At 66.0% G+C, this 27,668-nt stretch overlaps 1 protein-coding gene across 1 annotated transcript in view; it reads left to right on the top strand.

The window, feature by feature from the left end:
• Positions 1-22,128, top strand: part of LOC128829769 (complement C4-like) — a 33,318-nt gene extending 11,190 nt beyond the window's left edge. The window contains 34 exon segments of the mRNA XM_054015173.1: positions 272-387; positions 612-782; positions 990-1,169; positions 1,959-2,141; positions 2,468-2,623; positions 3,397-3,523; positions 3,644-3,715; positions 4,514-4,723; positions 4,954-5,065; positions 5,285-5,355; positions 5,439-5,578; positions 6,101-6,156; positions 6,158-6,308; positions 6,811-6,860; positions 6,996-7,087; positions 9,369-9,572; positions 9,981-10,056; positions 10,650-10,806; positions 13,615-13,755; positions 13,859-14,027; positions 14,973-15,098; positions 15,101-15,156; positions 15,862-16,020; positions 16,389-16,448; positions 16,743-16,836; positions 17,105-17,267; positions 17,609-17,699; positions 18,105-18,179; positions 19,003-19,105; positions 19,331-19,420; positions 19,841-19,933; positions 20,582-20,665; positions 21,370-21,502; positions 21,903-22,128. Of these exon segments, the coding sequence (XP_053871148.1) occupies positions 272-387; positions 612-782; positions 990-1,169; positions 1,959-2,141; positions 2,468-2,623; positions 3,397-3,523; positions 3,644-3,715; positions 4,514-4,723; positions 4,954-5,065; positions 5,285-5,355; positions 5,439-5,578; positions 6,101-6,156; positions 6,158-6,308; positions 6,811-6,860; positions 6,996-7,087; positions 9,369-9,572; positions 9,981-10,056; positions 10,650-10,806; positions 13,615-13,755; positions 13,859-14,027; positions 14,973-15,098; positions 15,101-15,156; positions 15,862-16,020; positions 16,389-16,448; positions 16,743-16,836; positions 17,105-17,267; positions 17,609-17,699; positions 18,105-18,179; positions 19,003-19,105; positions 19,331-19,420; positions 19,841-19,933; positions 20,582-20,665; positions 21,370-21,502; positions 21,903-22,044 (4,103 nt within the window). The 3' untranslated portion in view covers positions 22,045-22,128.
• Positions 22,129-27,668: the final 5,540 nt, after the last annotated feature.

Genomic DNA, 27,668 nt, shown 5'->3' with positions numbered 1-27,668 from the left:
GGAATGGGGCCGGGGCCTGTCCCCTCTAGGGGGCGCCGGCTCCCCCCGGTCCCAGGGCAGGGACTGGTTGGCTCAGGGGGGCGGGGAATGGGGCCGGGGCCTGTCCCCTCTAGGGGGTGCCGGCTCCCCCCGGCCCCAGGGCAGGGACTGGCTGGCCCAGGGGGGCGGGGAATGGGGCCAGGGCCTGTCCCCTCTGGGGGGCGCTGGCTGTGATCCTGCAGGGCGGGGGCTGGGCCTGTATCCGCCGTTCACACTCGCGTCCCCCCTGCAGGCGGGGAGCTGGAGGAGGAGGAGCTGAGCACTGTCAAGTTCGTGACGTCTCCCTACAGTGTGGACCTGTCGCAAACCAAACGGCACTTCATCCCCAGAGCGCCCTTCCTCGTGCTGGTGGGGGGAGCTGCCGCTGGCTGCCTGGGGCTGGGGGTCAGGGGTGGGGGGACTGGGGGTGTATAGCTGTGGGTCAGGGGGTTGGGGAATCAGGGGTGGGAGGGTCAGGGTGGGGGGGCGTGGGGCTGGGGGGTCTGGGTAAGGGGCATGGACCTGAGGGGCTTTGCATACACAGGGCTGTTTGTGTCTGTGCCCCCCCCCCACACTCTCCCATCTCCCCCCAGGCCCGCGTCACCTTGGCCGACGGCTCCCCGGCCCCTCGCACCCCCGTGTGGGTCTCAGCCGAGGTCTCGGGGGGCACGTCCCACCCCGAGACACGGGTGGTGGCGGACGAGAACGGGGTGGTGATGTTCCCCCTCAACCTGGACTCCAGAGCCAGCGCCCTCACCCTGAAGGTACGGCCCCCGGGGGGGGTGGGATGGATGGGGGCTGTCTGGGGGGGGATGGGGAGGGGTGGGGGGTGTGGGATGGGGAGGGGTGGGGGATGGATGGGGCTGGGGGCTGGTGGGAGGGGGCTGAGGAATGGGAAGGGGAGGGGGGCGAGGGGCAGGGCATGGCTGGGGGGCAGGCGCTGGCCCCCCTGAGCCGTGCCCCCCCCACAGGTGGTGGCGGGGGAGAGGGACCGGGCCGAGGCGTCTCTCCGGGCCACGGCGGTTCGGTCCCCCAGCGGGAGCTACCTGGTGCTGGAGACCCAGCGCTCGGGCGCCGTGAGGCCTGGCCAGTCTCTCTCCGTGGGGCTCAAGGACCTCGGCTCCGGCGACTTCTCCCACTTCTACTACATGGTGAGTGAGCGCGGCCGGCGGGGGAGCGCCCCCTAGTGCCCCATACTGCCCCCCAGTGCCCTCCGCTGCCTCCCAGTGCCCCCTACTGCCTCCTGCCCGGGGAGAGCCCCCTGCTGCCCCCGCCCCGCTCCCTGCAGCCCAGCCCCTAGCGCCGCCCTGGGGCCATGGGGAGCCCTGACTGCCCGGGGAGAGTCCCCTGCTGCCCCCCACCCCGCCCCCTGCAGTACAGCCCCTAGCGCCGCCCTGGGGCCATGGGGAGCCCTGACTGCCCGGGGAGAGCCCCCTGCTGCCCCCGCCCCCCCCCCTGCAGTACAGCCCCTAGCGCCGCCCTGGGGCCATGGGGAGCCCTGACTGCCCGGGGAGAGACCCCTGCTGCCCCCCACCCGCTCCCTGCAGCACAGCCCCTAGCGCCGCCCTGGGGCCATGGGGAGCCCTGACTGCCTGGGGAGAGCCCCCTGCTGCCCCCGCCCCACTCCCTGCAGTACAGCCCCTAGCGCCGCCCTGGGGCCATGGGGAGCCCTGACTGCCCGGGGAGAGCCCCCTGCTGCCCCCCACCCCGCTCCCTGCAGCACAGCCCCTAGCGCCGCCCTGGGGCCATGGGGAGCCCTGACTGCCCGGGGACAGCCCCCTGCTGCCCCCGCCCCACCCCCTGCAGTACAGCCCCTAGCGCCGCCCTGGGGCCATGGGGAGCCCTGACTGCCCGGGGAGAGCCCCCTGCTGCCCCCCACCCCGCCCCCTGCAGTACAGCCCCTAGCGCCGCCCTGGACCAGCTGTGGGTCTCCCCGGCAGGTGCTGCACCGGGGCTCCATTGTGGCGGCACGCGCCATGGCCCGGACATCCTACACTGTCATCTCTGTCCCCGTCACCCCCGCGCTGGTCCCAGCCTTCCGGCTCGTGGCCTTTTACCGGCGCGGGGACGAGGTGGTGGCCAACTCGCTGTGGGTGGACGTGTTGGATCGCTGCCAGGGGAAGGTAAAGCCGGGGGGAGGGGATTGGGGTGGGCGAGGTGGGTGGTGTGGGGCAGTGTGTGGGGTGCGGGGGTTGCTGCAGGGTATGTTGTGGGGCGGGGTTTGGTGCAGGAGTTCTGTGGGGTGCAATGGGGTTTGTGGGGTGGGTGAGGTGGAGCACGGGGCCAGGCGCGGTGTCTGAGGCGGGGTGTGGGGTGGGGTTTGGTGCAGGAGTTCTGTGGGGTGCAATGGGGTTTGTGGGGTAGGTGAGGTTGAGAACGGGGCTGGGTGGGGTGTGTGGGGCGGGGTGTGGGGCAGGGTGTGGGGCCCCCCTGACTCGCGTCCCCCCAGCTGGAGCTGCGGCTGGAGTCAGACAGCTGGGAGCTCCGCCCCCACACCACGCTCAAGTTCACGGTGGCCACCGACTCCCGCGCCTCCGTCTCCCTGGTGGCCGTCGACTCGGCCGTCTACATCGTCAACCGCCGGCACCGCCTCACGCCCGCCAAGGTACGGCTGAGCCCCCCCGCTCTGACCCCCGACCCCTGACCTCCCTGTCCGGCCATCGTCCCCTAGAGTCACCCCCAGCCCGGGGCTTGGCCTACGACCCCCAGCCTTGAGATGGGACCTTCCATGGTCAACCCATGGAGAGCCAACGGTCATCCCCGGGCCATTAGCCTCCTTGGGCTTGACCTATGACCTCTCTGCCTTGACCTACGACCTTTGAACGGTCAACCCATTAGGCGTGGATGGCCATCGGCCTCTTGGGTTTGACCTCTGACCTCCCAAATGGGCCTTTGCCCATGTCTGGCCAATCACGGCCTCCTCCATTCAAAGGGCCCTTGGCCCCAGACTCACCCCCAGGACTTGGGTTTGACCCATGACCCCGCTGGTGACCTATGACCCTGAACGGTCAATGGCCAGAGAATGGGGCCATGACGGGCGTGGCCAAGGGCGATGGACGCCGGCCATGTGTTCCTCCTGGGGCCTGGTGGGACAATTAACCTCCCCTGCTGTCTGCCCCCCCGGCCCCACATCCCCCGGCTTCCGGCCCCACATCCCCCGGCGTCTCTCCCCCCATCCGTCCCCCGGCTTCTGGCCCCCGGCCCCACATCCCCCGGCTTCTGCCCCCCAGACCCCCCATCCCCCCACCTTCTCTCCCCCCATCCATCCCCCGGCTTCTGCCCCCCAGACCCCCCATCCCCCCACCTTCTCTCCCCCCATCCATCCCCCGTCTTCTCTGCCCCCATCCATCCCCCGGCTTCTCTGCCCCCATCCCCCAGGTGTTCGCGGCCATGGACAGCTACGACCTGGGCTGCTCGCCGGGCAGTGGGGCCGACGCCCTGGGGGTCTTCGAAGACGCCGGCCTGGCCCTGCGCGTGGGGGAGCTGGACAGCCAGCTGCGGAGCGGTGAGACGGGGGGCAGGGGGAGGACCTGGGGAGGGGCGGGGGTCACATGGGGGCCAGGAGGGGGCTCAGGGGCTGTGACCTGCCCCAGTCTTACCCCCCCCTCGGTTTTTGGACCCCCAGGGCACGGCTGCGGCCAGGACGCCCCCCGCAGGAAGCGCTCCATTGACTTTCTGCAGCAGGCCCAGGAGAAGAGTGAGTGGAGGGGGTCGGGGGGCAGGATCTACCCACCTCTGCACCCGCCCAGCCCCCCTGCCCTGCACCCACCCTGTGCCACGGACCCACCAGCTCGGTGCTGCACCCTACGGCCGTGGGGCAGCCACTTGGAAGACCCCTTTGCTGTTCTAGCCCCCCAAGGGTGCCCCATTCCGCCCAGGGCTGCCCATGTGGCCCCACTGCCTCCGAGACCCTGTGGGCTCCAGCCCCCCTGCTCCCCCCGCGAGCTCTGCCCCCCACCACAGGCTCCTGCTCTGCCCCATGGCCAGCCTGGGACCCCGGGCAAGGACAACGGTGCCAGGCATCCGCCCCCGCGCCCCGTCTGCCCCTCTGCCCCCCCGTGCCCCGTCTGCCCCCCCACGTCCCGTCTGCTCCCCCGCGCCCTGTCTGCCCCCCCCACGCCCCGTCTGCCCCTCTGCCCCCCCATGCCCTGTCTGCCCCCCCACGCCCCGTCTGCCCCTCTGCCCGTCTGCCCCCCCGCGCCCCGTCTGCCCCTCTGCCCACCCGCGCCCTGTCTGCCCCCCACCCCGTCTGCCCCTCTGCCCCCCCGCGCCCTGTCTGCCCCCCCACGCCCCGTCTGCCCCTCTGCCCCCCCGCGCCCTGTCTAACGCTCTGCCCCCCGCGCCCCGTCTGCCCCTCTGCCCCCCCTGCGCCCTGTCTAACGCTCTGCCCCCCCACGCCTCGTCTGCCCCTCTGCCCCCCCGTGCCCTGTCTGCCCCCCCACGCCCCATCTGGACCCCCCCGCGCCCAGTCTGACGCCCCCCCCCATCTCCCCAGCCTCGCGGTACAAGGAGAACCCGGTGGCTCTGAAGTGCTGCCGGGACGGGATGACCCGGGTGCCGATGCGCCTGACGTGCGAGCAGCGAGCGACGCGGATCAAGGGCCCCAACGCCGCCCGCTGCCGACAGCCCTTCCTGGACTGCTGCCAATTCGCCACCGAGCTGCGGCGCAAGGCCCGGGCCTGGGGCTCCGGCGGGCTGGCCCGGGGTGAGCCTGGGCTCCGGGGGGGCTGGGAGCCTGGACTCCTGGGTTCTCTCCCGCCTCTAGGAGGGGAGTGGGGGCTGGTGGCTGGAGCAGGGCGGGCTGGGAGCCCGGACGCCTGGGTTCTCTCCCCGGCTCTGGGAGGGGAGTGGGGGCTGGTGGCTGGATCAGGGGGTGGGAGCCTGGCTCTGGGGTCCCTCCCCACCGTTGACCCCGCCCCGCTCTCCCCCGCGCAGTGAACCTCGAGGTGGACGAGGACGATTTCTTCGACGACGATTCTGTGCAGACCCGGAGCGTCTTCCCCGAGAGCTGGCTCTGGAAAACCATCACCGTGGACGGGAGCAGCCGGTCAGGGACCCCCAGGGTGCCCCTCCCCACACTTCTCCTTGGGTGCCCCTCCCCCACGTCACCAGCCCTCTCCCCACAAATCTCCTGGGGCTCCCCTCCTTCCCAGGCATCCCCCCAAGCACCTTCCCTGGGGCTACCCTCCCTACCCAGCCCCCCAGCCTCCAGGTGCAGCCCAGCCCCCACCCCACTGACCCCCCTACCCCGGCCTGTCTCCCGCAGGCAAACCCACCTGGTGCCAGATTCGATCACCACCTGGGAGATCCAGGCCATCAGCATGTCGCCGACCACCGGTGAGTCCGTCCCCCCGTCCCCCCATCTGCCCCTCCCGTAGCTCGCCCCCCCCCCCGCTCACCCCTCTCCTCCCCCGCCCCAGGGATCTGCGTCTCCGACCCGCTCAGCGTCCGCGTCTTCCAGGATTTCCATGTCTCGCTGCGGCTGCCCTACGCGGTGAAGCGATTCGAGCAGCTGGAGCTGCGCCCGGTGCTGTACAACTACCAGGATCGGCCCGTCAACGTGAGGGGCCCCCGCTCGGCCGTGCCCCCCCTGCCCTGCCGATGCCACTCTGCCCTGAGCCGCAGCCCCCTGCCCCGACCGCAGCCCGCTGACCCCGGCCCTGACCCCGGCCCTGCCCTGCCCCCTGCCCTGCCGATGCCACTCTGCCCTGAGCCGCAGCCCCTGCCCCCGGCCCTGCCCTGCCCCCAGCCCCGACCTGCAGCCCGCTGACCCCGGCCCTGATCCCGGCCCTGCCCTGCCCCCTGCCCTGCCGATGCCCCTCTGCCCCGACCTGCAGCCCCTTGCCCCCGGCCCTGATCCTGCCCCCAGCCCTGCCGATGCCCCTCTGCCCCGACCCGCAGCCCCTTGCCCCCGGCCCTGATCCTGCCCTGCTGGTGCCCCCCAGCCCCAACCCGCAGCCCCCTGCCCCCCTGTGGTGCCCCTCAGTCCCGATCTGCAGCCCCCGGCCCTGCCCCCAAGCCCTGCTGGTGCCCCATAGCCCCGGCCCGCAGCCCGTGCGGGGTCTCAGTCTCTCTCCCCCAGGTCTCGGTGCACATGGAGCGCTCGGAGGGCGTCTGCTCGCCGGCGACGGGGACCGGATCCGGCGACAGGCCGTGCAGGTGCCGGCGAAGGGGCGCTGGCCGTGCCCTTCGCTGTGGTGCCCATGGGCGCCGCCGACATCCCCATCACCATCACGGCACAGGGGGCCTGGGGGCTCGGGGACAGCATCGCCCGGAGCCTGCGGGTGGAGGTGAGAGGGGGGCCGAGCCCCACGGAGCTGCCACCTGCTCCGCCCCTCCCCTCCCCTCCCCTGCCGCCTCTGCCCCTCCCCCGCCTGCTCCTCCCCTCCCCTGCCCCCTCTGCCCCTCCCCCCTCTGCCCCTCCCTGCCTGGCCCTCCCCCACCTGCCCCTCCCCTGCTCCCTCTGCCCCTCCCCCACCTGCCCCTTCCGCCTGGCCCTCCCCCGCCTGCTCCTCCCCTCCCCTCCCCTGCCCCTCTGCTCCTCCCCGCCTGGCCCTCCCCCGCCTGCTCCTCCCCTCCCTCCCCTGCCCCCTCTGCCCCTCCCCGCCTGGCCCTCCCCCACCTGCTCCTCCCCTCTGCCCCTGCCTGCCCCTCCCCAACATGCTCTGCCCCTCCCCCAGCTTGACCCCCTCCTCTACTCCCCTGCCTGCCCTCTGCCCTCCCCCACCTGCCCATCCCCTGCCACATCTGCCCCCCCCAGGTATCCGTTCTGACCCCCGTCTTGCCCCCCAGAGAGAAGGCGCCACCCACCTGGAGGAGATGAGCTTCTCGCTGGATTCGGAGGTGGGCGACCCCAGGGGGAGGGGGAGTCTCTGAGGGGCTCCATAGGGTGCCAAGGGGAGGCTTTGTGTGTGGGGGCTGCCCCCGGGTTGGGGTTTGGCAGCTGCCCGGATCCCATCTGACCCCCCTCCCCCCACAGAGCGGCTCAGCCGGGCGCTGGAGATCCCCGGGGAGCTGCCCCCCAACGCCCTCCCCGACGGGGACTTCAAGATGGGCGTCCGCGTCACGGGTGAGAGACCCCCGCGCTGCCCCTCCCCCCCCTTCCCCATCCCCCGCTGCCCCTCCCCCATCCCCGTGCCCCCATGCCACCCCTCCCCCATCACCCATCCCCCCGTGGCCCCCCCCTTCCCGCCACCCAGGCCTTGGCCCCCCCCTCGAGTCCCAAACCTGGAGACAGACTCATTCCCAGCAGCCCCCCGCTGTCCCTCCTCTGGCCGTTGTCGCTTTCCCGGGCCAGCCCCCCCCCCCCCCAGGCTGCTCCTTGCCCACGTCAGGCGACAGCGTTGGCCGCTCTGTGCCCAGGCAGCCTCTAGGGGTCGCTGTGACGCCCACGCGCCTCCGCCCTGTCACTCTGTGGCCCCTGGCGGGACCCCACTGAGAGCGTCAATTCAGGACAAATCGCTCCGAGCTGGGCAGTCACCGCCCAAGGCTGGGGGTCCTTTGCACACCAAACCAGCCAGCCAGAGAGGACTTCGGTCTCACCCCACTGGCTAACCGCAAGTCTCACAAGCAATTCCCTCAGACACTCCAGTTTCCCAGTATCACCACCTGTGCCACTCGTCATGGGGACAAATGGTTATGAAAACCAATACCCCAGTAACAGAAAAGAGGTTCCCTCGATCCTAAAGGACCAAGCCGCAGACCCAGGTCAATATACAAATCAAATCTTACCCACAAATCACACTGTTGCCAATCCTTCAGAATCTAAAATCTAAAGGTTTATTCATAAAAGGAAAAAGATAGCGATGAGAGCTAGAATTGGTTAAATGGAATCAATTCCATACAGTAATGGCAAAGTTCTTGGTTCAGGTTTGCAGCAGCGATGGAATAAACTGCAGGTTCAAATCAAGTCTCTGGAATACATCCCCAGCTGGGATGGGTCATTCAGTCCTTTGTTCAGAGCTTCAGTTTGTAGCAAAGTCCTTGCAGAGGTCAGAAGCAGGACTGGCGACCAGATGGAGAAGATGCCGCAGCGTTTGTCAGGTCTCAGAGTAGCAGCCGTGTCAGTCTGTATCCGCAGAAAGAACAGGCGTCCGTGTGGCACCTTAGAGACTAACACAGTTATTTGAGCACAAGCTTTCGTGGCTACAGTAGTAGTGGGAGTGGGCTGTAGCCCACGAAAGCTGATGCCCAAATAACTGTGTTAGACTCTAAGGTGCCACACGGACGCCTGTTCTTTTAGCAGCTTTTTACAATGTCTTGTCACGTGGCCTTTCTTTCCTTCTTCCAAAGACGCCTATTCCAGCCCATGGCCTGGAGATTGGTCCCTAGGCCTGGCCCTGTCTTGCTGAGCCCTGCTCTACACTGGGGGGCTCGACCTAAGATACGTCGACTTCAGCTCCGCGACTAGCGAATAGCGTCGCTGGAGTCGGTGTATCTCAGGTCGATTTACCCGGCTGTGAGGACGGCAGCGAGTCGACCGCTGCCGCTCGCCCGTCGACTCCGCTTCCACCTCTCGCCGCGGCGCAGTTCCGGAGTCGACGGGGAGCGATCGGGGAGCGATTTATCACGTCTACACGCGATAAACCCCGATAGATCGATCGATCGCTACCCGCCGATCCAGCGCGTAGTGTAGACGTGCCCCCAGTCACCAGGTGTATCTGCTTCTCTCAGTGGGTCAGTTGTAGCTGATGGTCCTTAATGGGCCATCAAGCAGGCTAGGCAGAGCTGACACCATCTTCCCCAGAAGCATAGCACAAGTTTGAAATACAGACAGGATAGAGCCAATATTCATAACTTCAACTACAGAATTGATACACACATACAGACAGCATAATCATAACCAGCAAACCATAACCTTGTCTTAGACACCTGATTTGACCCCCCCTTTATACAAGATTTGGTGCCACTACAGGACTTTGGTTGCAACAATGATCTATATGGTCCCAGTTTGTGACAATAACATCACAGCCAGCAACTAGACACCTGAGTAACTCAGAGGGGAAACCGAGGCACACACACAGGGTTCAGAGAAAACATTAAGAACAGAACCACTTTGTCACTGCCCTGATGCCCCTCCCCACATCCCCACCCCACTGCATTCCCCATCCCTGTCCTCACCCTAACACCACCTGCTCCGGCCTCGGCGCGGGGTCCGTGGGTCGCTGGGGCACTGGCTCTGCCCGGCGTGGGGTCTGTGGGTCGCTCACGCTGTCTCTCCCCGGCGCGGGGTCCGTGGGTCGCTGACGCTGTCTCTCCCCGGCACGGGGTCCGTGGGTCGCTGACGCTGTCTCTCCCCGGTGCGGGGTCCGTGGGTCGCTGACGCTGTCTCTCCCCCCGCCATGGGGCAGCCGACGTGCCCGTGGACACGCTGGAGAAGTCGCTCTCGCCCGCCGGGCTGGTGGGACTCCTGCGGGTGCCGCGGGGCTGCGCGGAGCAGACGATGATCTACATGGCGCCCGGGCTCTATGCCATGCACTACCTGGATGAGACGGAGCAGTGGACCCAGCTCAAACCCGAGCGCAAGCAGGAGGGGCTGGAGCACCTGCGTGTGGGTGAGCGCCCCGGGCACTGGCACTGGCACGGGCGGGGGTGAGGGGGGCTGGGCACCAGGGTGGGCGACAGGGGCCGGGCATCAGGTCAGGCGAGGGTGGGGGTGAGGGGGGCTGACTACCGGGGCGGGCAGGGGCCAGGGACGAGGGGGGGCCGGGCACCGGCGCCGTGGGTACCTGACCTGCCGTGGCACGTGGGTACCTGACCTGCCGTGGCCACGCACTGGCCCTTGCACTTTGCACACACGTGTGCAGCCCCACTTTGCACGCCCAGCGCACAGACCCGTGGACGCTTGTCCTCCCTCGCTTGCACCCCCCAGGCGCGAGCCCCGCAAGGGGGGCAGTGGGCACGGAGGGTGGGGGTCGAACCCCCCCAATGTGACCCCCCCGTCGCATCCCTTCCCCCCCCAGGCTACGAGCGGATCCTGACCTTCCGCAAGCAGGACGGGTCGTACGGCGCCTGGCTGCACCGGGCCAGCAGCACCTGGTGAGCCGGGGGGGGCGGGGAGCGGGGAGGTCAGGGGGGGTCCAGGCCCGAGAGCTCTGTGGGGGGGATGTGGGGGGGTCTAGGGGTGGGGGCTCTGAGGGGGGATCTGCTCCCTGGGGAAGGGCCAGGAGGCGTCGTGGGGGGGCTGTGAGGGGGGATCCAGGGCTGGGGGCTCTGGAGGGAATCCGCTCCCCAAGGAAGGGCCGGGAGGCGTCGTGGGGGGGCTGTGAGGGGGGGATCCAGGGCTGGGGGCTCTGGGGGGATCCGCTCCCCGGGGAAGGGCCAGGAGGCGTCGTGGGGGGGCTGTGAGGGGGGATCCGGGGCTGGGGGCTCTGGGGGGGATCCGCTCCCCAAGGAAGGGCCGGGAGGCGTCGTGGGGGGGGCTGTGAGGGGGGGATCCGGGGCTGGGGGCTCTGGGGGGATCCGCTCCCCAGGGAAGGGCCGGGAGGCATCGTGGGGGGGCTGTGAGGGGGCTCTGGGGGGATCCGCTCCCCAGGGAAGGGCTGGGAGGCGGCTGGGGGCTCTGGGGGATCCCCTCCAAGGGCCAGGGCCAGGGTCCGTGAGTCGGCCCCCCTGACCCCAGCCCCCCCCAGGCTGACGGCGTTCGTGGTGAAGGTCCTGGCCCTCAGCCGGCAGTACCAGGCCGTGGACAATGCCGGGATTCGAGAGTCGGTGACGTGGCTCCTGGGGAACCAACAGGCCGACGGCTCCTTCCGCGACCCGCAGCCCGTCATCCACCGGGACATGCAGGTGAGATTGCACGTGCCCCTACGCCCTCGCACGCTCGCTGCCTGCACACTCCCCTCGCACACTCCCTGCTGCCTGCATACTCCCCTTGCACACTTGCTGTTGCCTGCACAATCCCCTCGCAAAATGACCTTGCACAAACACATTTGCACGTTCACACACACTACTGCCTGACACTCACATTCACACTCTGGGCCTTGCACACCCGATCCCAAATTTTGCATGCTCGCTTTCATCTGCACCCTCATCCTCACACCCTGTTGCCTTGCTGTCACGGAGTATTGGGGAACTCAGGGCCCTGCACCCCCGGCTTCCTGCGATTCATCATGACTCTCAGCCAGCCAGTAAAGCAGAAGGTTTATTTGGATGACAGGAATACAGTCCAAGACAGGTCTTGCAGGCACAGACAACAGGACCCCCCTCAGTTAGGTCCAGCTTGGGGTCCCAGGGCATCCCAGCCCCCCCCTTTGGGGGGGGGTCAGAGCCATCTCTGCCTCCCAGCCATCTCTCCAGCCCACTTCCAGCACTCTGCCTTCAGCGACCCCTCCCACCGCCTTTGTTCAGTTTCCCGGGCTAAGGAGTCACCTGGCCTCCAACCCCTTCCTGGGTTCTCATGTTACACACTGAGGTATGTGCCCTCGGGCAGACTCCCATCCCCCAATGCAGACTATCCCAGCCACACTCCCCTGTCAGCATTCACACACCACAGTAAGAACAGGCTCAGTTCATCACACCTTGCACACTTGCTATTGCCTTGCACATTCATGTGCACACTTGCATAGTCACTCCACATCACACGCTCACCCATGTTACATGCTCACCTACAGATGTTGCACAACTGGCTTCACACACTCACTGAGATGTTGCACATTTACAAATGCTCCTGCATGCACTATCCCCCTTGCACACTAGCTGGTGCATTGCACAACTTGCCCTCACATACTTGCCACGGAGTCACGCAGGAGCCCCTGCACATTCACAATGCACAGGGGCCATGCCACATGCCACTGTGACGGTGCTGCCCATGGGAACCAGCTGAGGTCACTCAATCAGGGTGAACTGCAAACAGACCGGGGCAGACCAACCCCAAATGCTGGTGGATCCTCCAGTGCTGAGATTTACCCACCAGGCAACGTGTCACCGCCCCGGTCACTCAGCCGCCAAACCGCGCCGGGCCCGTCGAGTCCCCGGCCTCCGGCCAGACACACATTAACCAGCTGATGATAAATTCTGAAAATCTGATCTCATCAGATACAAGAAAAGGTTCTTCCAACCCCAAAGAGTCAGCCACACACCCAGGTTCAATGATAACTTAGATCTTACCCAAAATACACACTACAGCCAATTCTTATTAACTAAACTAACATTTATTACAAAAGAAAAGCGAGAGAGTGTTGGTTAAAAGATCAATATACAGACAGACTTGAATTCAGTTCTTGAGGTTCAGACACAGCAGAGATGAGCTTGTAGTTGCCAAAAGTCCTTTTAGAAATAGTCCAGAGGTTATAGTCCAATGTCCATATTCAGGGTGACTCCAGTCAGTGACTGGGGATCTCAATCCTTGTGGCTTAAGGTTTCCCCCTCTTGAAACCCAAAGCAGATCTGAGATGAAGCAGGATTGTGTCCCAGGGTTTTTATACATTTCCAGCAGCCTTTCGGCCTGCGAAAACAATAGGCTTAATTCTCCTTCTCTCAAACATCCTGGCAATTAGCACAGGGTCATTTATCCATGAAACAGTTCAGATCCAGGTCACCACAACCTTCAAAGAGACACAGAGACAATGACACGATTTCCTGCCAGTGTCTCCCTAAATGTTAATACTGCTGGTTTGACCTTTGACTCAAAGCTGGATAGCTCGGTGGTTTGAGCATTGGCCTGCTACACCCAGAGTTGTGAGTTCAATCCTTGAGGGGGCCACTTAGGGATCTGGGGCAAAAATCTGTCTGGGGATTGGTCCTGCTTTGAGCAGGGGATTGGACTAGGTACCTCCTGTCACACACAGGCTCTCTCGCACACTCACTGTCATGTTGCAAACTCACACTTGCCCCATGGCACATGCAGGTGCAATCTTGCACACTCACAGCCCTGGTGTGCAAAGCCCCCAGTGCTCTTTTTGCACACACGGGTTTGACCTAGGCTCAGAGCCCGGCTGGAGTCACACCAACACACAGCCCACAATTTGCACAAGTATTTACACTCCCATTTGCATGCTAACCCAGCAGGCCGCATGCTCACAGCTGCACCAGACTCATGCTCTGCTCACACCCTGAGCTCGGCCTGCGTTCGCACGCCTCACTCCCCTCAGATCTTGCACGCCCAGACGTGCCCGTCGCCTCCCCCCACCACGCAGGGCTGGTGTGCTCAGATTTGCACACTCACGCCGTGCACAGGCGGCTTTGTACACACGCCCCGCGCCCCAACGGGCACATTCCCAGTGGCACATTCACCATTGTATCCTGCCCCTGGCACTAAGTGGTGCGCCCCCTCCGGCCATGCGTGCTCGGATTTGCACCCTCACCAGGCGTGTCTAGATGTGGTCCCCTTCACGCTCACAGCCTGCACTCGGGTTGGCCCCCGCCCCTCCCTGCCTGGCACACTCCGGTTTTCACACTTAGATCTGTGCCCTGACTCCTGCACTTGGCTCCCACCCCCCATTGACCCCCAAGCCCCAGGGTAGTGGGGGGCAGGTAATACCACTGAGGCACCAGGCCGTGCACCTGTGGAACTCACCGCTACCAGTGTTGGCTGGTGCCCGCAGGGCGTCCCTTGCACGTGTGCCTCGCACGCTCACCCCCATTCTCTCCCCCCAGGGCGGCGTCGGGGGGCACCAGGGGGGCGTCTCGCTCACGGCGTTCGTGGTGGTGGCCCTGAAGCAGGCGCTGGTGGTGTACGAGGGGCAAGAGGACAACCCGGAGCTGCAGACAGAGAAGCAGCAGCAGCTGGATCGCGTGGTACGGGGGGGGCGGGCCTGGGGGGGTTACGAGGGAGACGGGGAAGTGGGGGGGAGTCGGGGGCTGGGGGGGTCTGTCTGATCATTGATCTCCCCCCACACAGAAAAGCAGCCTGTCCCGGGCCACGCGGTACTTGTCGGCAGCGCCGGAGCGGGGCCGGGACCCCTACTCGGCCGCCATCACGGCCTATGCCCTGTCCCTGGCCTCCGACAACGCGTCCGCCATCCAGGCTGCCGACGGCCGGCTCCGGGACCTCGCCCTGCAGGACAATGGTGCGTCCTCTGGCTGCAGCCTCGGCCCCCCCCAGTCCCCTCACTGCAACCTCTGCCCCCCAACCCCCCTGCTGCAGCCTCGGCCCCCCCCACGCTGCAGCCTCGGCCCCCCGTCCCCCCCCACGCTGCAGCCTCGGCCCCCCCCACGCTGCAGCCTCTACCCCCGCAGCCCCCCCACTGCAACCTCTGCTCCCCAACCCCCCCGGTGCAGCCTCGGCCCCCCCACGCTGCAGCCTCTACCCCCCCAGCCCCCCCATTGCAACCTCTGCCCCCCAACCCCCCCGCTGCAGCCTCGGCCCCCCCCACGCTGCAGCCTCTACCCCCCGCAGCCCCCCCACTGCAACCTCTGCTCCCCAACCCCCCCGGTGCAGCCTCGGCCCCCCCACGCTGCAGCCTCTACCCCCCCAGCCCCCCCATTGCAACCTCTGCCCCCCAACCCCCCCGCTGCAGCCTCGCCCCCCCCCACGCTGCAGCCTCTACCCCCCCCAGTCCCCCCACTGCAACCTCTGGCCCCCAACCCCCCCCACTGCAGCCTTGGCCCCCCAAGTCCCCCCGGTGCAGCCTCGCCCCCCCCACGCTGCAGCCTCTACCCCCCTCAGCCCCCCCACTGCAACCTCTGCCCCCCAACCCCCCCGCTGCAGCCTCGCCCCCCCCCCCACGCTGCAGCCTCGGCCCCCCCGTCCCCCCCACACTGCAGCCTCTACCCCCCAGCCTCCCCGCTGCAGCCTCGGCCCCCCCCACGCTGCAGCCTCTACCCCCCCAGTACCCCCACTGCAGCCTCTGCCCCCCCCAGCCCCCCTCCCAATGGCGGCGGATGGTACCACAGCCCCCCGCTCCCCCTAGTGGCGGCAGGCGGTACCGCAGTCCCCCAGCTCCCCCCAGTGGCGGCGGGCGGTACCGCAGCCCCCAAGGCTGGTGTATTGAAGCTGGGTCTCTCGCCCCCAGAGGGGACCATGATGTTTTGGGGAATGGAGCAGAGTGGGGCCACCTCCGCTTCAGCCATCTCGGTCGAGGCCACGGCCTACGCGCTCCTGCACCTCGTGCTGCACAACGACCTCTCGACCGCCAAGAAGTCGCCCGGTGGCTGACGGAGCAGAAGAACTACGGTGGCGGCTTCAAATCCACCCAGGTCCTGGCCAGGACTCCTGGGTTCTCTCCCGGCTCTGGGAGGGGAGTGGGGGCTGGTGGTTAGAGCAGGGGGGCTGGGAGCCAGGACTCCTGGGTTCTTTCCCTGGTTCTGGGAGGGGAGTGGGGGCTGGTGGTTAGAGCAGGGGGGGCTGGGAGCCAGGACTCCTGGGTTCTCTCCCTGGCTCTGGGAGGGGAGTGGGGGCTGGTGGTTAGAGCGGGGGGGCTGGGAGCCAGGACTCCTGGGTTCTCTCCCGGCTCTGGGAGGGGAGTGGGGGCTGGTGGTTAGAGCAGGGGGGCTGGGAGCCAGGACTCCTGGGTTCTTTCCCTGGTTCTGGGAGGGGAGTGGGGGCTGGTGGTTAGAGCAGGGGGGGCTGGGAGCCAGGACTCCTGGGTTCTCTCCCTGGCTCTGGGAGGGGAGTGGGGGCTGGTGGTTAGAGCGGGGGTGCTGGGAGCCAGGACTCCTGGGTTCTCTCCGGCTCTGGGAGGGGAGTGCGGGCTGGTGGTTAGAGCAGGGGGGGCTGGGAGCCCGGACTCCTGGGTTCTCCCCGGCTCTGGGAGGGGAGTGGGGGCTGGTGGTTAGAGCAGGGGGGGCTGGGAGCCCGGACTCCTGGGTTCTCCCCGGCTCTGGGAGGGGAGTGGGGGCTGGTGGTTAGAGCGGGGGGGCTGGGAGCCCGGACTCCTGGGTCCCATGGCTGGCTGTGTGCAGGACACAGTGGTGGCGCTGGATGCGCTCTCCCAGTACTGGATCAACACCTACACCCCAGAAGGGAACGAGCTGGATTTAACGTTCTCCAGCCCGGGCAGATCAGGCACCAAGAAAGTGATTCTCGACCGCGCCCAGAACCACATCCAGGAAGAGCTGCAGGCGAGTGAACCCAGATGCCCGCCAGCCCCATTCCCCGCCAGCCCCATTGCCAGCCCCACTCCCCGCCCCCCTGAGCCAGCCCCATTCCCCACCCCCCTGAGCCAGCCCGTCCCTGCCCCATTCCCAGCCCCATTCCCCGCCCCCCCAAGCCAGCCAGTCCCCGCCCTGGGACCGGGTGGGAATCGGTGCCCCCTAGAGGGGACAGGCCCCTGCCCCATTCCCCGCCCCCCTGAGCCAGCCCATCCCCGCCCCATTCCATGTCCCCCAGATTTCTCCCGCCCATGGGCTGAGAGTTGGTTTCACAGCCCCCCAGTGTCTCCCCTGGTTTTACCATGTGATTTGACTCCCCCGCCATTTCTTCCCCCCAGTTCTCCTTGGGCGACAACCTCCGAGTGAAGGTGGAAGGGAAAGGAAAGGGGACCCTGACTGTGAGTAACACAGGCCTGTGGTCAGGGTCAGGATGCCTGGGTTCTCTGCCCGGCTCTGGGAGGGGAGTGGGGGCTGGTGGGTTAGAGCAGGGGGGGTCTGGAAGCCAGGACTCCTGGGTTCTCTCCCAGCTCTGGGAGGGGAGTGGGAGCTGGTGGGTCAGAGCAGGGGTTGGGGGGGCTGGGAGCCAGGACTCCTGGGTTCTCCCCGGCTTGGGGAGGGCAGTGGGGGCTGGTGGTTAGAGCAGGGGGGGCTGGGAGCCAGGACTCCTGGGTTCTCCCGGCTCCTGTGCCCAGGTGCTGAAGCAGTACTACGTGCTGGAGCTGCACAACGGCTCGTGCCAGAGCCTGGGGCTGGAGGTGACGGTCAGCGGGGACGTGCGCTTCGAGGGTGAGTGACCGCCGGCGCGGGAAGGGTTAACTGGGCGGGCGGGGTCTGGGGGGCTCCCGGGGCTCCGCCCCTACTATAGCCTCCTCTTTAGGCCTTTTCAGGGCAGAGCCCCCACAATTTCCCCATTGGCAAGGGGGGCGGAGCCTCCAGGGCTGCAGCGAGGCCCCGCCTCCTCCATGATGTCATAGCCTTTAGGCCACACTTTTTAAAGGGCCGGCCCCCCGTTTCCTGGGCGGGGCTGGCTGAGGCCGTGGTTTGTGCCCCGCAGTGGACGAGGAGGATGACTATGACTATGAGTACGAGGGGGAGGCCCCCGCGGCCGAGGCCCCGCTCCACCCCATCCACTGGTTCGATGCCCGGCGCCGGCGCCGCAGGGAGGCGGCCGACCCCAGCAAGCGCAACAAGGACGTGGCCTATTCTGTCTGCATCTGGTGAGTCGGGGCGCCAGGGTCTGGCCACGCCACTTCTGCTGGGGGCGGGACTTCCTGTTGTCCATGTGCTATGGGGGCGGGACTTCCTGTCTTAGCCTTATTCTAACAAGGGTGGGCCTTCCTGTTGTCCATGTGCTATGGGGGGCGGGACTTCCTGTCATATCTTAATTGCTATGGGGGCGGGACTGATGTATCCATGTGGAGGCGGGACTTTATGCCTTAACCTCATTTCCGTTTGTGGCGGGACTTCCTGTGTGTCCATGTGCTACAAGGGCGGGACACTGACACGGGGTGGGACTTCCTGGTGTACCCCCATTCTCACAGTGTCCCCTCCCCCGCAGGAGGCAGCCGGGCTCCAGTCTCTCCGGCATGGCCATCGCCGACATCACCCTGCTGAGCGGCTTCCAGCCCCACATAGACGATCTCGACAAGGTTGCGGCCCCCGATCCCCCCACTTCCCCCATCCATCCCCCCAACTCGGCCCCCCTCCCTCCTGCCTGCTGTCACCTTCAGACCTCATGCGCCATCTCCCCCTGTAGGGGGCGCCCTGCCCCTCTGCCTGGGGAGGGAGAGAGGGGCGGTGGGTGGCCGTGTCTGGGTGGGGGAGGGGCTGTAGGTAGCTGTGTCTGGGTGGGGGAGGGGCTGTGGGGGGAGGGGGCTTTGGGCTGTGTCTGGGTGGGGGGAGGGGCTGTCTGGGTGGGGGAGGGTATGTGGGGGGAGGGGCTGGGGGGCTGTGTCTGGGTGGGGGAGGGGATGTGGGGGGAGGGGCTGGGGGGCTGTGTGGGGGCGGGGCTGGGGAGCCGTGTCAGGCGTGTGTAACCCCTCCGCCCCCCCCAGCTGAAGGACCTGTCCGATCGCTACATCAGCCACTACGAAGTCCAGGGCCAGAGACTCCTGCTCTACTTCGAGACGGTGAGAGCGGGTGGGGGGAGGGGTACAGGGGGCCTGGGGGGCTGAGCAGTGGGGGGCAGGAGGTAGGGGCCCCTGGGGGGCGGTGATTGCAGTGAAGGGGTGGGGGAGGAGTACAGGGGGGCTGCGCGGTGGGGACGACAGGAGGGAGGGGCCGCCAGGGGGCTGTGGTTTCCGTGGGGGGAGGGGTACAGGGGGGCTGAGCAGTGGGGGGCAGGAGGTAGGGGCCCCTGGGGGGCGGTGATTGCAGTGGGGGGTGGGGGAGGGGTACAGGGGGGCTGGGCGGTGGTGGGGACAGGAGGGAGCGGCTCTCAGGGGGCTGTGGTTTCCGTGGGGGGAGGGGTACAGGGGGGCTGAGCAGTGGGGGGCAGGAGGGAGGGGTCCCTGGGGGGCGGTGATTGCAGTGGGGGAAGGGGTACGGGGGGCAGAGCGGTGGTGGGGGACAGGGGGGAGGGTCCCTCAGGGGCTGTGGTTTCCGTGGGGGGAAGGGTACAGGGGGGCTGAGCAGTGGGGGGCAGGAGGGAGGGGCCCCTGGGGGGCGGTGATGGCAGTGGGGGAAGGGGTACGGGGGGGCAGAGCGGTGGTGGGGGACAGGGGGGAGGGTCCCTCAGGGGCTGTGGTTTCCGTGGGGGGAGGGGTACAGGGGGGTGAGCAGTGGGGGGCAGGAGGGAGGGGCCCCTGGGGGGCAGTGATTGCAGTGGGGGAAGAGGTACGGGGGGCAGAGCGGTGGTGGGGGACAGGAGGGAGGGTCCCCCAGGGGCTGTGGTTTCTGTTGGGGGGGTTGGGGGAGCTGCTCCCAGTGTCTGACCCCCGCCCCACCCCCCAGGTGCCCCAGGAGCGGGACTGTGTGGGGTTCCGGGCCACCCAGCTGGTGCCCGTGGGGCTGCTGCAGCCGGCCAGCGCCAGCCTCTACGACTTCTACGAGCCAGGTGGGGGGTCGTGCGAGGGCCGGGGGGGGGGGATTGGGGGGCAGAATGGGTGGGGCAGGCGGGGGGGTCGTGCGAGGGCCGAGGGAAGAGTTGGGGGGCAGGGGGTGTGGGGCAGGAGCGGGGTGGGAGGGGTCGGATGGGTACATGGGAGTGGGGTGGGGAAGAGGGCACATGGGGGCAGTGGGGATCCAGCCCCTCCCACTGGCCCCCCACTTCTCCCCCCAGCCAAGTGCTGCAGCATCTTCTACACGGCCCCGGCCCGGAGCAGCTTCGTCTCCGCCCTGTGCTCCCAGGACGTCTGCCAGTGCGCCGAGGGTGAGCCCCCCCGCCGGGGACCCAGGCGTCCGGGCTCCCGCCCCTCCCCAACCCACCAGCCCCCACTCTCCTCCCAGAGCTGGGAGAGAACCCAGGAGTCCTGGCTCCCAGCCCCCCCGCTCTAACCCACCAGCCCCCACTCCCCTCCCAGAGCCGGGAGAGAACCCAGGCGTCCGGGCTCCCAGCCCCCCCTGCTCTAACCCACCAGCCTCCACTGCCCTCCCAGAGCTGGGGAGAGAACCCAGGCGTCCTGGCTCCCAGCCCCCCTGCTCCAACCACCAGCCCCCCCCTCCCCTCTCAGAGCTGGGGAGAGAACCCAGGAGTTCTGGCTCCCAGCCCCCCTGCTCTGACCCACCAGCCCCCCCTCCCCTCCCAGAGCCGGGGAGAGAACCCAGGAGTCCTGACCCATCTCCCCCACAGGCGCCTGCCCACGGCTGAGGCGGACCCTGGAGGACAAGGTGACGGAGGCCAATCGGACGGAGTTCGCCTGCTACAGCCCCCGGGTGCAGTACGGTACGGCCCCCCCGCGAACCCCCACGATCTCCCCCCCATGGCCCTCCCGCCCCCCTGATCTCCCACCCAATGGGCCCCCCAGATCTCCTACCGCATGGGCCCCCACCCCCCAGATCTCCCCCGCACGGCCCCCCCGCCCTCCCCATGGGCCCCCCACCCCCCGGATATCCCTCCCACGGCCCCCCCAGCCTCGCAGATCTCCCAGCCCATGGCGTCCCCAGGTCTCCCACCCCACGGGCCCCCACAACTTCCCAGCCCAGCCCAGGGCCCCCGCCCTGCCGCCAGCAGGGAACACGCCGGTTGGTTCATTGGCTGGAACTTCTCTGTTAGCGCCGAGGGTCAGCCCCACAGCCCTGTCTCGCCCCCCAAGTCCCCAGCACCCCTCCATCCCGCCTCCTGCCCCAGCCTGTGGCAGGCCCCCCCCCCCCACAGGAAACCCCCTTCCCCCACCCAGGGAAACAGGCAGCATGTGGGGAAACTGAGGCACAAAGCATGTTTGTGCGAAATCCTATGAAAAATTCCCACTTGGTCACACCCGCCCCCCACCCCACAGACCCTGACCCACAGCCCCCCAGCAGCCCTGGGGCACAGTACGGGCTGGGGGAGGGGCTGTGTGACCCCTGCCCATGCTGACCCCCCCTTCCCCAGGGTACGAGGTTCGGGTTCTGCGGCTGCAGGAGCAGAGCGGCTTCCGGGCCTACGAGGCCGAGATCCTGGAGCCCCTTCAGTTCAGTGAGTGTGGGGAGGGGGGCTGTGGGGTTGTGGGGTTGTTGGGGGCAGGAAGGAGGAGGGGAGCTGGGGGATTGTGGGGGGAGGGAGCTGTGGGAGGGGGATTGTGGGGGGAGGGGAGCTGGGGCGGGGGATGTTGGGGGCGGGGAGGAGGAGGGGAGCTGGGAGGCTGTGGGGTTGTCGGGGCGGGAAGGAGGAGGGGAGCTGGGGAGTTGTGGGGTTGTCGGGGGCGGGGAGGAGGAGGGGAGCTGGGGGATTGTGGGGGGAGGGAGCTGTGGGAGGGGGATTGTGGGGGGAGGGGAGCTGGGGCGCGGGATGTTGGGGGCGGGGAGGAGGAGGGGAGCTGGGAGGTTGTGGTGTTGTCAGGGCGGGAAGGAGGAGGGGAGCTGGGGAGTTGTGGGGTTGTCGGGGGCGGGGAGGAGGGGAGCTGGGGGATTGTGGGGGGAGGGAGCTGTGGGAGGGGGATTGTGGGGGGAGGGGAGCTGGGGCGGGGGATGTTGGGGGCGGGGAGGAGGAGGGGAGCTGGGAGGTTGTGGGGTTGTCGGGGCGGGAAGGAGGAGGGGAGCTGGGGGGTTGTGTGGGGAGGGAGCTGTGGGAGGGGGATTGTGGGGGGAGGGGAGCTGGGGGCGGGGGATTATGGGGGAGGGGTGGGGTGCCCCAGGGCAGAAGGGAGCAGGGCGACCCCCATCTAACCTGCCCCCCCCCAGCGGAGGACGTGGGGCTGGAGGCCGGGCACAGCCGCTGGTTCCTGGTCCGCGCCTCGTGCCGGAGCCGCCTGGTGCCGGGCAGACGCTACCTGCTGATGGGGCAGGACGGGGAGACGCTGGACCCCCAGGGCCGGTGAGTGCGGGGGGCAGGTGGGGACATAGCTGAGTAGGAGGGGCGGGGGACGGCAGGGGGCAGAGAGGGGTTAGAGGGGCGGGGGTCAGAGAAGGGTCAATGGGGGGCAGAGGGGTGGGGGTCAGAGGGGGTCGATGGGAGTAGAGGGGTGGGGGACGGCAGGGGGCAGAGAGGGGTCAGAGGGGCGGGGGTCAGAGGGGGTCGATGGGAGTAGAGGGGCGGGGGATGGCAGGGGGCAGAGAGGGGTTAGAGGGGCAGGAGTCAGAAGGGTCAATGGGGGTCAGAGGGGCGGGGGGCAGAGAAGGGTCAATGGGGGGCAGAGGGGCGGGGGTCAGAGGGGCGGGGGGCACCAGTGGGGTGGGGGTTGCCCAGGCCCCCCCTGACCCCCCTGCCCCCCCAGGCGCCGGTACCTGCTGGACGCGGCCGCCTGGATCGAGGAGCTGCCGGACCCCGCGCGCTGCCGGGCCACGACCCATCGGAACCGGTGCGCCGAGCTCCGCGCCTTCGCCCAGGGCTACGGGGAGAACGGCTGCAAGGTGTGAGCCCCCCGGCCCCGCCTGGACCCCCCAGCACCGCCTGGACCCCCGGCACCGCCCACCCGGACCCCCCCGGCACCGCCCCCGCCTGCTCAGCCCCCCAGCTCCGCGCCTTCGCCCAGGGCTACAGGGAGAACGGCTGCAAGGTGTGAGCCCCCCGGCCCCGCCTGGACCCCCGAGAACTGCCTCCGGACCTCCGGCACTGCCTGGAACCGCCCCCACCCCGGATCGGAACCGCCCCCCCCACGCCCGGATTGGAGCTGCCGACCTCCTCCCGCAGCCTGGCTCGGCCGGACCCGACCCCCGTTCCTGGAGCTGATTGGAATAAACATGTTTCCCCCTGACTGCCGCGTCGGCTCTGTTGGGGGCTGAACCTGGTACCCCCTGTCCCCCCAGCTCCCCCTGTCCCCCCCCCACCCCCTGTTCCCCCAGCTCCCCGTCCCCCCCCCACCCCCTGCCCCCCACCGCCCCTTCCACCCCCCACTCCCTAGTGCCCTCTGCTCCCCCCACCTGCCGTCGCCTCAGCCCCCCTGCTGCTCCCTCTGCCCCCCCAAATTGACTCCCATTCGGTGTCCGGCTCCCCATTTATTCCAGGGGGGCGCTGGGCAACAGAACCCGAGGGGGGGGAGTGAGGGGGGGCGGGCGCCCCCTGCCTGGTCTCGGAGCCTCACTTCGGGGTGGAGCCTGCAAGAGAGCAGGGGACGGGGGAGGTCAGGCACCCAGATGCCTGGGTTCAATAAAGCTCCTTCCCCTCCCCCTCCCCTGCTCCAGACTGGGGCGGACTTCCCGGACACCTGGGTCCTGGGGACAGTGACATCTCCCCCCCGGACACCTGGGTCCTCTCCACATCTCCTTCTCCCCCTCCCCCTCCCCGGACACCTGGGTCCTCTCCACCTCTCCCCCTCCCCCTCCCCGGACACCTGGGTCCTCTCCACATCTCGCTCTCCCCCTCCCCGGATACCTGGGTCCTTTCTGCGGCGGGCGAGTCCCACCCCAACCCCCAGGGCTCCGAGCAGCGACAGGTTCAGAGTCAGCCAGATGCAGAGAGCCGGGACCCAGCTGTTCGGGGCAGCGACACCTTCAGGGGGGCAGGAGCAGAGACCTGGGGGGGGCAGGAGAGGCGTCAGCACCCCGAGAGGTAGGAAACCCCCCCGCATCCAATGGGGCCCCGGACGCCTGGGTTCGATAAAGCCCTCACTCTTCTAAAGTGGCGCCCATGGGGGAGGGGCGTGTCCCGAACGCCTGGGTTCGCTCACCCCAGACCTGAGACACGAGCAGGGAAACCAGAGTCTGTTCAGCCCAATTCATCCTCGGAAGCCCCGCCAGTTCCCCCCCCCGCTGTGAGATCATTGCCGGGCAGCATTGTGAGGTCATCAGCGTGATGTCACTGCGGGCGGCGGCTCCTCACTCCCGACCCGCAGCCCCTGCCAGCCCAGCCCTGGCCCCCCAGCTCTGCCGGTGCCCCTCACTCCCGACCCGCAGCCCCTGCCAGCCCAGCCCTGGCCCCCCCAGCTCTGCCGGTGCCCCTCACTCCCGACCCGCAGCCCCTGCCAGCCCGGCCCTGCCCCCCCCAGCTCTGCCAGTGCCCCTCACTCCCGACCCACAGCCCTTCTCGGGGGTCCACTCTCTCTCGGGGTCAGGCCCCTCCACCTCCTGGAGCCGCACCTCTCAGAGCCTCAGCACGTCTGTCTCTGCCGTGGGCCCCATCAGGGAGTCCCCTCGCTCTGGACCCCCAGGGCCTTCATCCCCAAAGGGGTTGATGCCCCCGCCCTGTTCTCTAGCCCGGAGCGACTCTCAGCCAGCGTCACACAGGAGGTTTATTGAGAGTTGAACCCAGCACAGGAAACTCTCCGGCCTCCGGCCTGGCCTCCCTCAGCCCAGCACATCCCAGTCTCCCCTGCATCCTTATTGGAAACCTGGGGGGTGGGGGGGTGGACAGGCCCAAGCCCACCCACTTCGAAAGGCCCCTCCCCCAGCCTAGCGGGAGGGAGCACTGGGCCCAGGGACCCACTAATGGTGTGGGACAACTCATGACCAGGGTCGGGAGTGCCGGTCACCGGTTCAAAACGAGGGAACCGGCTGGGGACACCGCGCAGAGGACCCCGGACACGCCCGCTGCTCCTCAGAGCTGCCCAGTGAGACGAGGGAGGAGCGGAAACAGGCCCCACCGTCGCAGAGCCCCCCCGTCCATCCTCCTCCTCCTGGTGGTGTCGATGGAGTCCGGCCAGGGCCAGGAGGTCTCGCGAGGCCGTGGGGCCGCGGATGGGGCGTGCGAAGAGGAACCGGTGTGGGGAAACGTGCAGCCAGAGCCTCACCAAGAGGGTCTGGAGGAGCCGGGACAGGGGCTGTGACTGGCGCAGTCGAGGTAGGGATGTGCCCGGTTCTCCCGCACGCCGCAGGAGGGACAGGCCTCGGGGACGGGTGTGGACCGCGCCAGGTACACGCCCGTGCTCACGGCCCTGTGAAGGAGCTGCCAACCGATGTCCCCAGCCGGCCGTGGGACCAGGGTGGAATGAGGCTGGGCCACCGGGGCTCCTCACCCTCTACAGGGGGGCCCTGCCTGCTCCCCCCCCAGCCCCAAGCCCCCCTGCTCCCAGCTGGGCCTCTGATACCCCCGGCCCCAGGCCCCGCCTCTGTCCATTGTCTTCTCTCCAGGGAAACAGGGTCATAAACCGGGGCCTCCTCTCCTCGCTTCTGTCCTCTGGTCAGAACCGTCTGCTTCTCCTCAGCTGGGCCTCCGGGTCGCTGGGGTATCCATCCTCCCGGCCATCAGCTGGATCCCAACGTCCTCTCTCCGGTCCTCTGCAAAACACACTCCCTCTCCCCTTGTGACAAAGCGGTTCTGGCAGGACCCAACTGAGAGCGCCAACTCAGGACAAATTGCTCAAACAGGGCAGTTACAGCCCAAGGCTGGGGTTTTTCCACCTCTAAGATGAACCAAACCAGCCAGACTAGGAGGACTTCGGTCTCACCCCACTGGCTAACCGCAAGTCTCACAAGCGATCTCCTTAGACACTCCAGTTTCCCAGTATTCCCACCAGTGCCACTCGTTATGGGTACAAATGGTTATGAAAACCAATACCCCAGTAAAAGAAAAAGGTTCTCTTGATCCCAAAGGACCAAGCCCCAGACCCAGGTCAATGTACAAATCAGATCTTACCCACAAATCACACTGTTGCCAATCCTTTAGAATCTAAAATCTAAAGGTTTATTCATAAAAGGGAAAAGATAGAGACGAGAGTTAGAATTGGTTAAATGGAATCAATTACATACAGTAATGGGGAGTTCTTGGTTCAGGCTTGTAGCAATGATGGAATAAACTGCAGGTTCAAATCAAGTCTCTGGAACATCCCCAGCTGGGATGGGTCATTCAGTCCTTTGTTCAGAGCTTCAGTTTGTAGCAAAGTTCCTCCAGAGGTAAGAAGCAGAATTGAAGACCAGATGGAGAAGAGGCATCAGCCTTTTATAGTCTTTCCCAGGTGTAAGATCACCTCTTTGTTCTTACTGTGGAAAATTACAGCAAAATGGAGTCTGGAGTCACATGGGCCAGTCCCTGCATACTTTGCTGAGGTACAAGGCGTATCTGCCTTCTCTCAATGGGTCCATTGTATAGCTGATGGTCCTTAATGGGCCATCAAGCAGGCTAGGCAGAGCTAATCTCAGCTTGTCTGGGATGTCACCCAGAAGCATAGCATAAGTTTGCCATACAGACAGTATAGAGCCAATATTCATAATTTCGACTACAAAACTGATACACACATATAGACAGCATAATCATAACCAGTAAACCATAACCTTGTCCTAGACACCCCATTTGACCCCCTTTACACAAGATCTGGGTGCCACTACAGGACCTTAGTTGCAACAATGATCTATATGGTCCCAGATTATATCAATAACGTCACACCCCTCCCCTCGTTAAACCAATAACACCCAGGGAAACTGAGTCCCACCCCCTCCGCATGCAAACCATTGAAACTCCACAGAGAACAAGGAAACCCCCCACTTCGTCACAGCTCCACCTCGCCCCTCCCCCATCGCAGGGGGTTTGTGTGTTTGTGGCCCCTGGACACCTGGGTTCTCTAGCAGTGCGTGCTGTGGGTGGTTGGGGGGTGTTGTTCTGGGGGGGGTCACTCTGGTGCGGTTGTTGAGCTGTGTGGGGTGTGCTGAGCTGAGCAGGCCGTGGCTGGGGGGGGCGTGTACATGGGGGGGGGCTCTGGCGACAGGGCTGTGTTGGGGGGGGGCGCACAGAGGCCATTGTGTGCAGGGGGGGTTGTGGGGGGGACATGGTGCCGGGAGCTTGGCCTGGCCCTGTGCGTTGGGGGTGGGTAGTGTTGTACTTAAAGTACTGCACAGGATCTTTTCAGGGGGAATAAGACAAAACGCCACATTTATTAGTAATACATGTATTCATTAACACTGTATCATATGCATATAATATATTACACACACACACACACACACACACAAACACACTCCGTCTTGTTGTTACCAATTAGTTGCTCCCCTTAACTTCACTGGCCAGGTGAGTTAGATGGGGGAGGGGGCGGAGCCGGGCTTCTGCCGATCCGGATCGATGCTCCCATGTTGACAAGACGAGACCCGGGGTCCTCTGCAAGACACCTCACTTTTATAGCAGCTTTCCTCTTATGCAAATCTAGACCAGATTCAAACTCTGTGTCTGTGTCCATTGATCCTTTGTGCTGCTTTCTTTTGAGTGTTGTCCCAATGCTGCAAAGAGGGTGTTTCCAAAAGAAGGTGCTTGCTTCTAACCCCGAGGCCGTCGGTATGTCTGCTTGTGTTTAATGAGCCCACTTGACACGTTTTATTGTCCTTGGGTCTGGCTCCCAGCCCCTCTCCAACAGTTGAGGCTGTCTGGAGGTGCTGCCTTCCATGCCTTGCTCATCCACACCTCATTCATTCAACAGGGCAATTGATTAAGAGTGTGGGGGGAGAGCTCTTGTTCTACTGCTAGCAAAAAGAAATTTTTCTTCTATCTTATTCTATCCTTAGGGGCTATAATATTATACCAAGGGCAATGCAAAGTTTCTAAATGAGGCTTTGATACAAAGTCCCATGAAAACAGAGGTCACACGTGGGTAGACCCACCACAAGGTTATATGAAGAGGCACAATGTAAAGTCATATGAAAATTATCAGAGATTGATCTACATTGTCCCCCTTTTGAGCAACTAATTGGTAACAACAAGACGGAGTGTGTTTGTGTGTGTGTGAGTGTAATATATTATATGCATATGATACAGTGTTAATGAATACATGTGTTACTAATAAATGTGGCGTTTTGTCTTATTCCCCCTGAAAAGATCCTGTGCAGGACTTTAAGTACAACATTTTGGTGGAGAATGCGAAAGGGGGAGCAAGCATAAAACCCACAGTTATTATAAAACTGGTGTGCACACCGCCAGCTTTAGCAAGCCTGGCACTAGAGGTAAAAAAGCGTAAACTTTCAGTTAATTAACCAAACTCTGAAGGATATAGGAGTTTAGGTTTAAATTGTGTTCATGACTGAGCTAAAGAGGAGAACTTAGTGTTTCTCACTCTGATCCGGGGAAGGATCTAATCCGGGGAAGGATTTGTATAATTGGTGTATGAACCCTCGGTGGTAGCAGA

The sequence above is a fragment of the Malaclemys terrapin genome, unplaced genomic scaffold (genome assembly GCF_027887155.1).
Source record: "Malaclemys terrapin pileata isolate rMalTer1 unplaced genomic scaffold, rMalTer1.hap1 scaffold_58, whole genome shotgun sequence".
Lineage (NCBI taxonomy): Eukaryota > Metazoa > Chordata > Testudines > Emydidae > Malaclemys > Malaclemys terrapin.
This window is presented reverse-complemented; position numbering and strand designations above follow the sequence as displayed.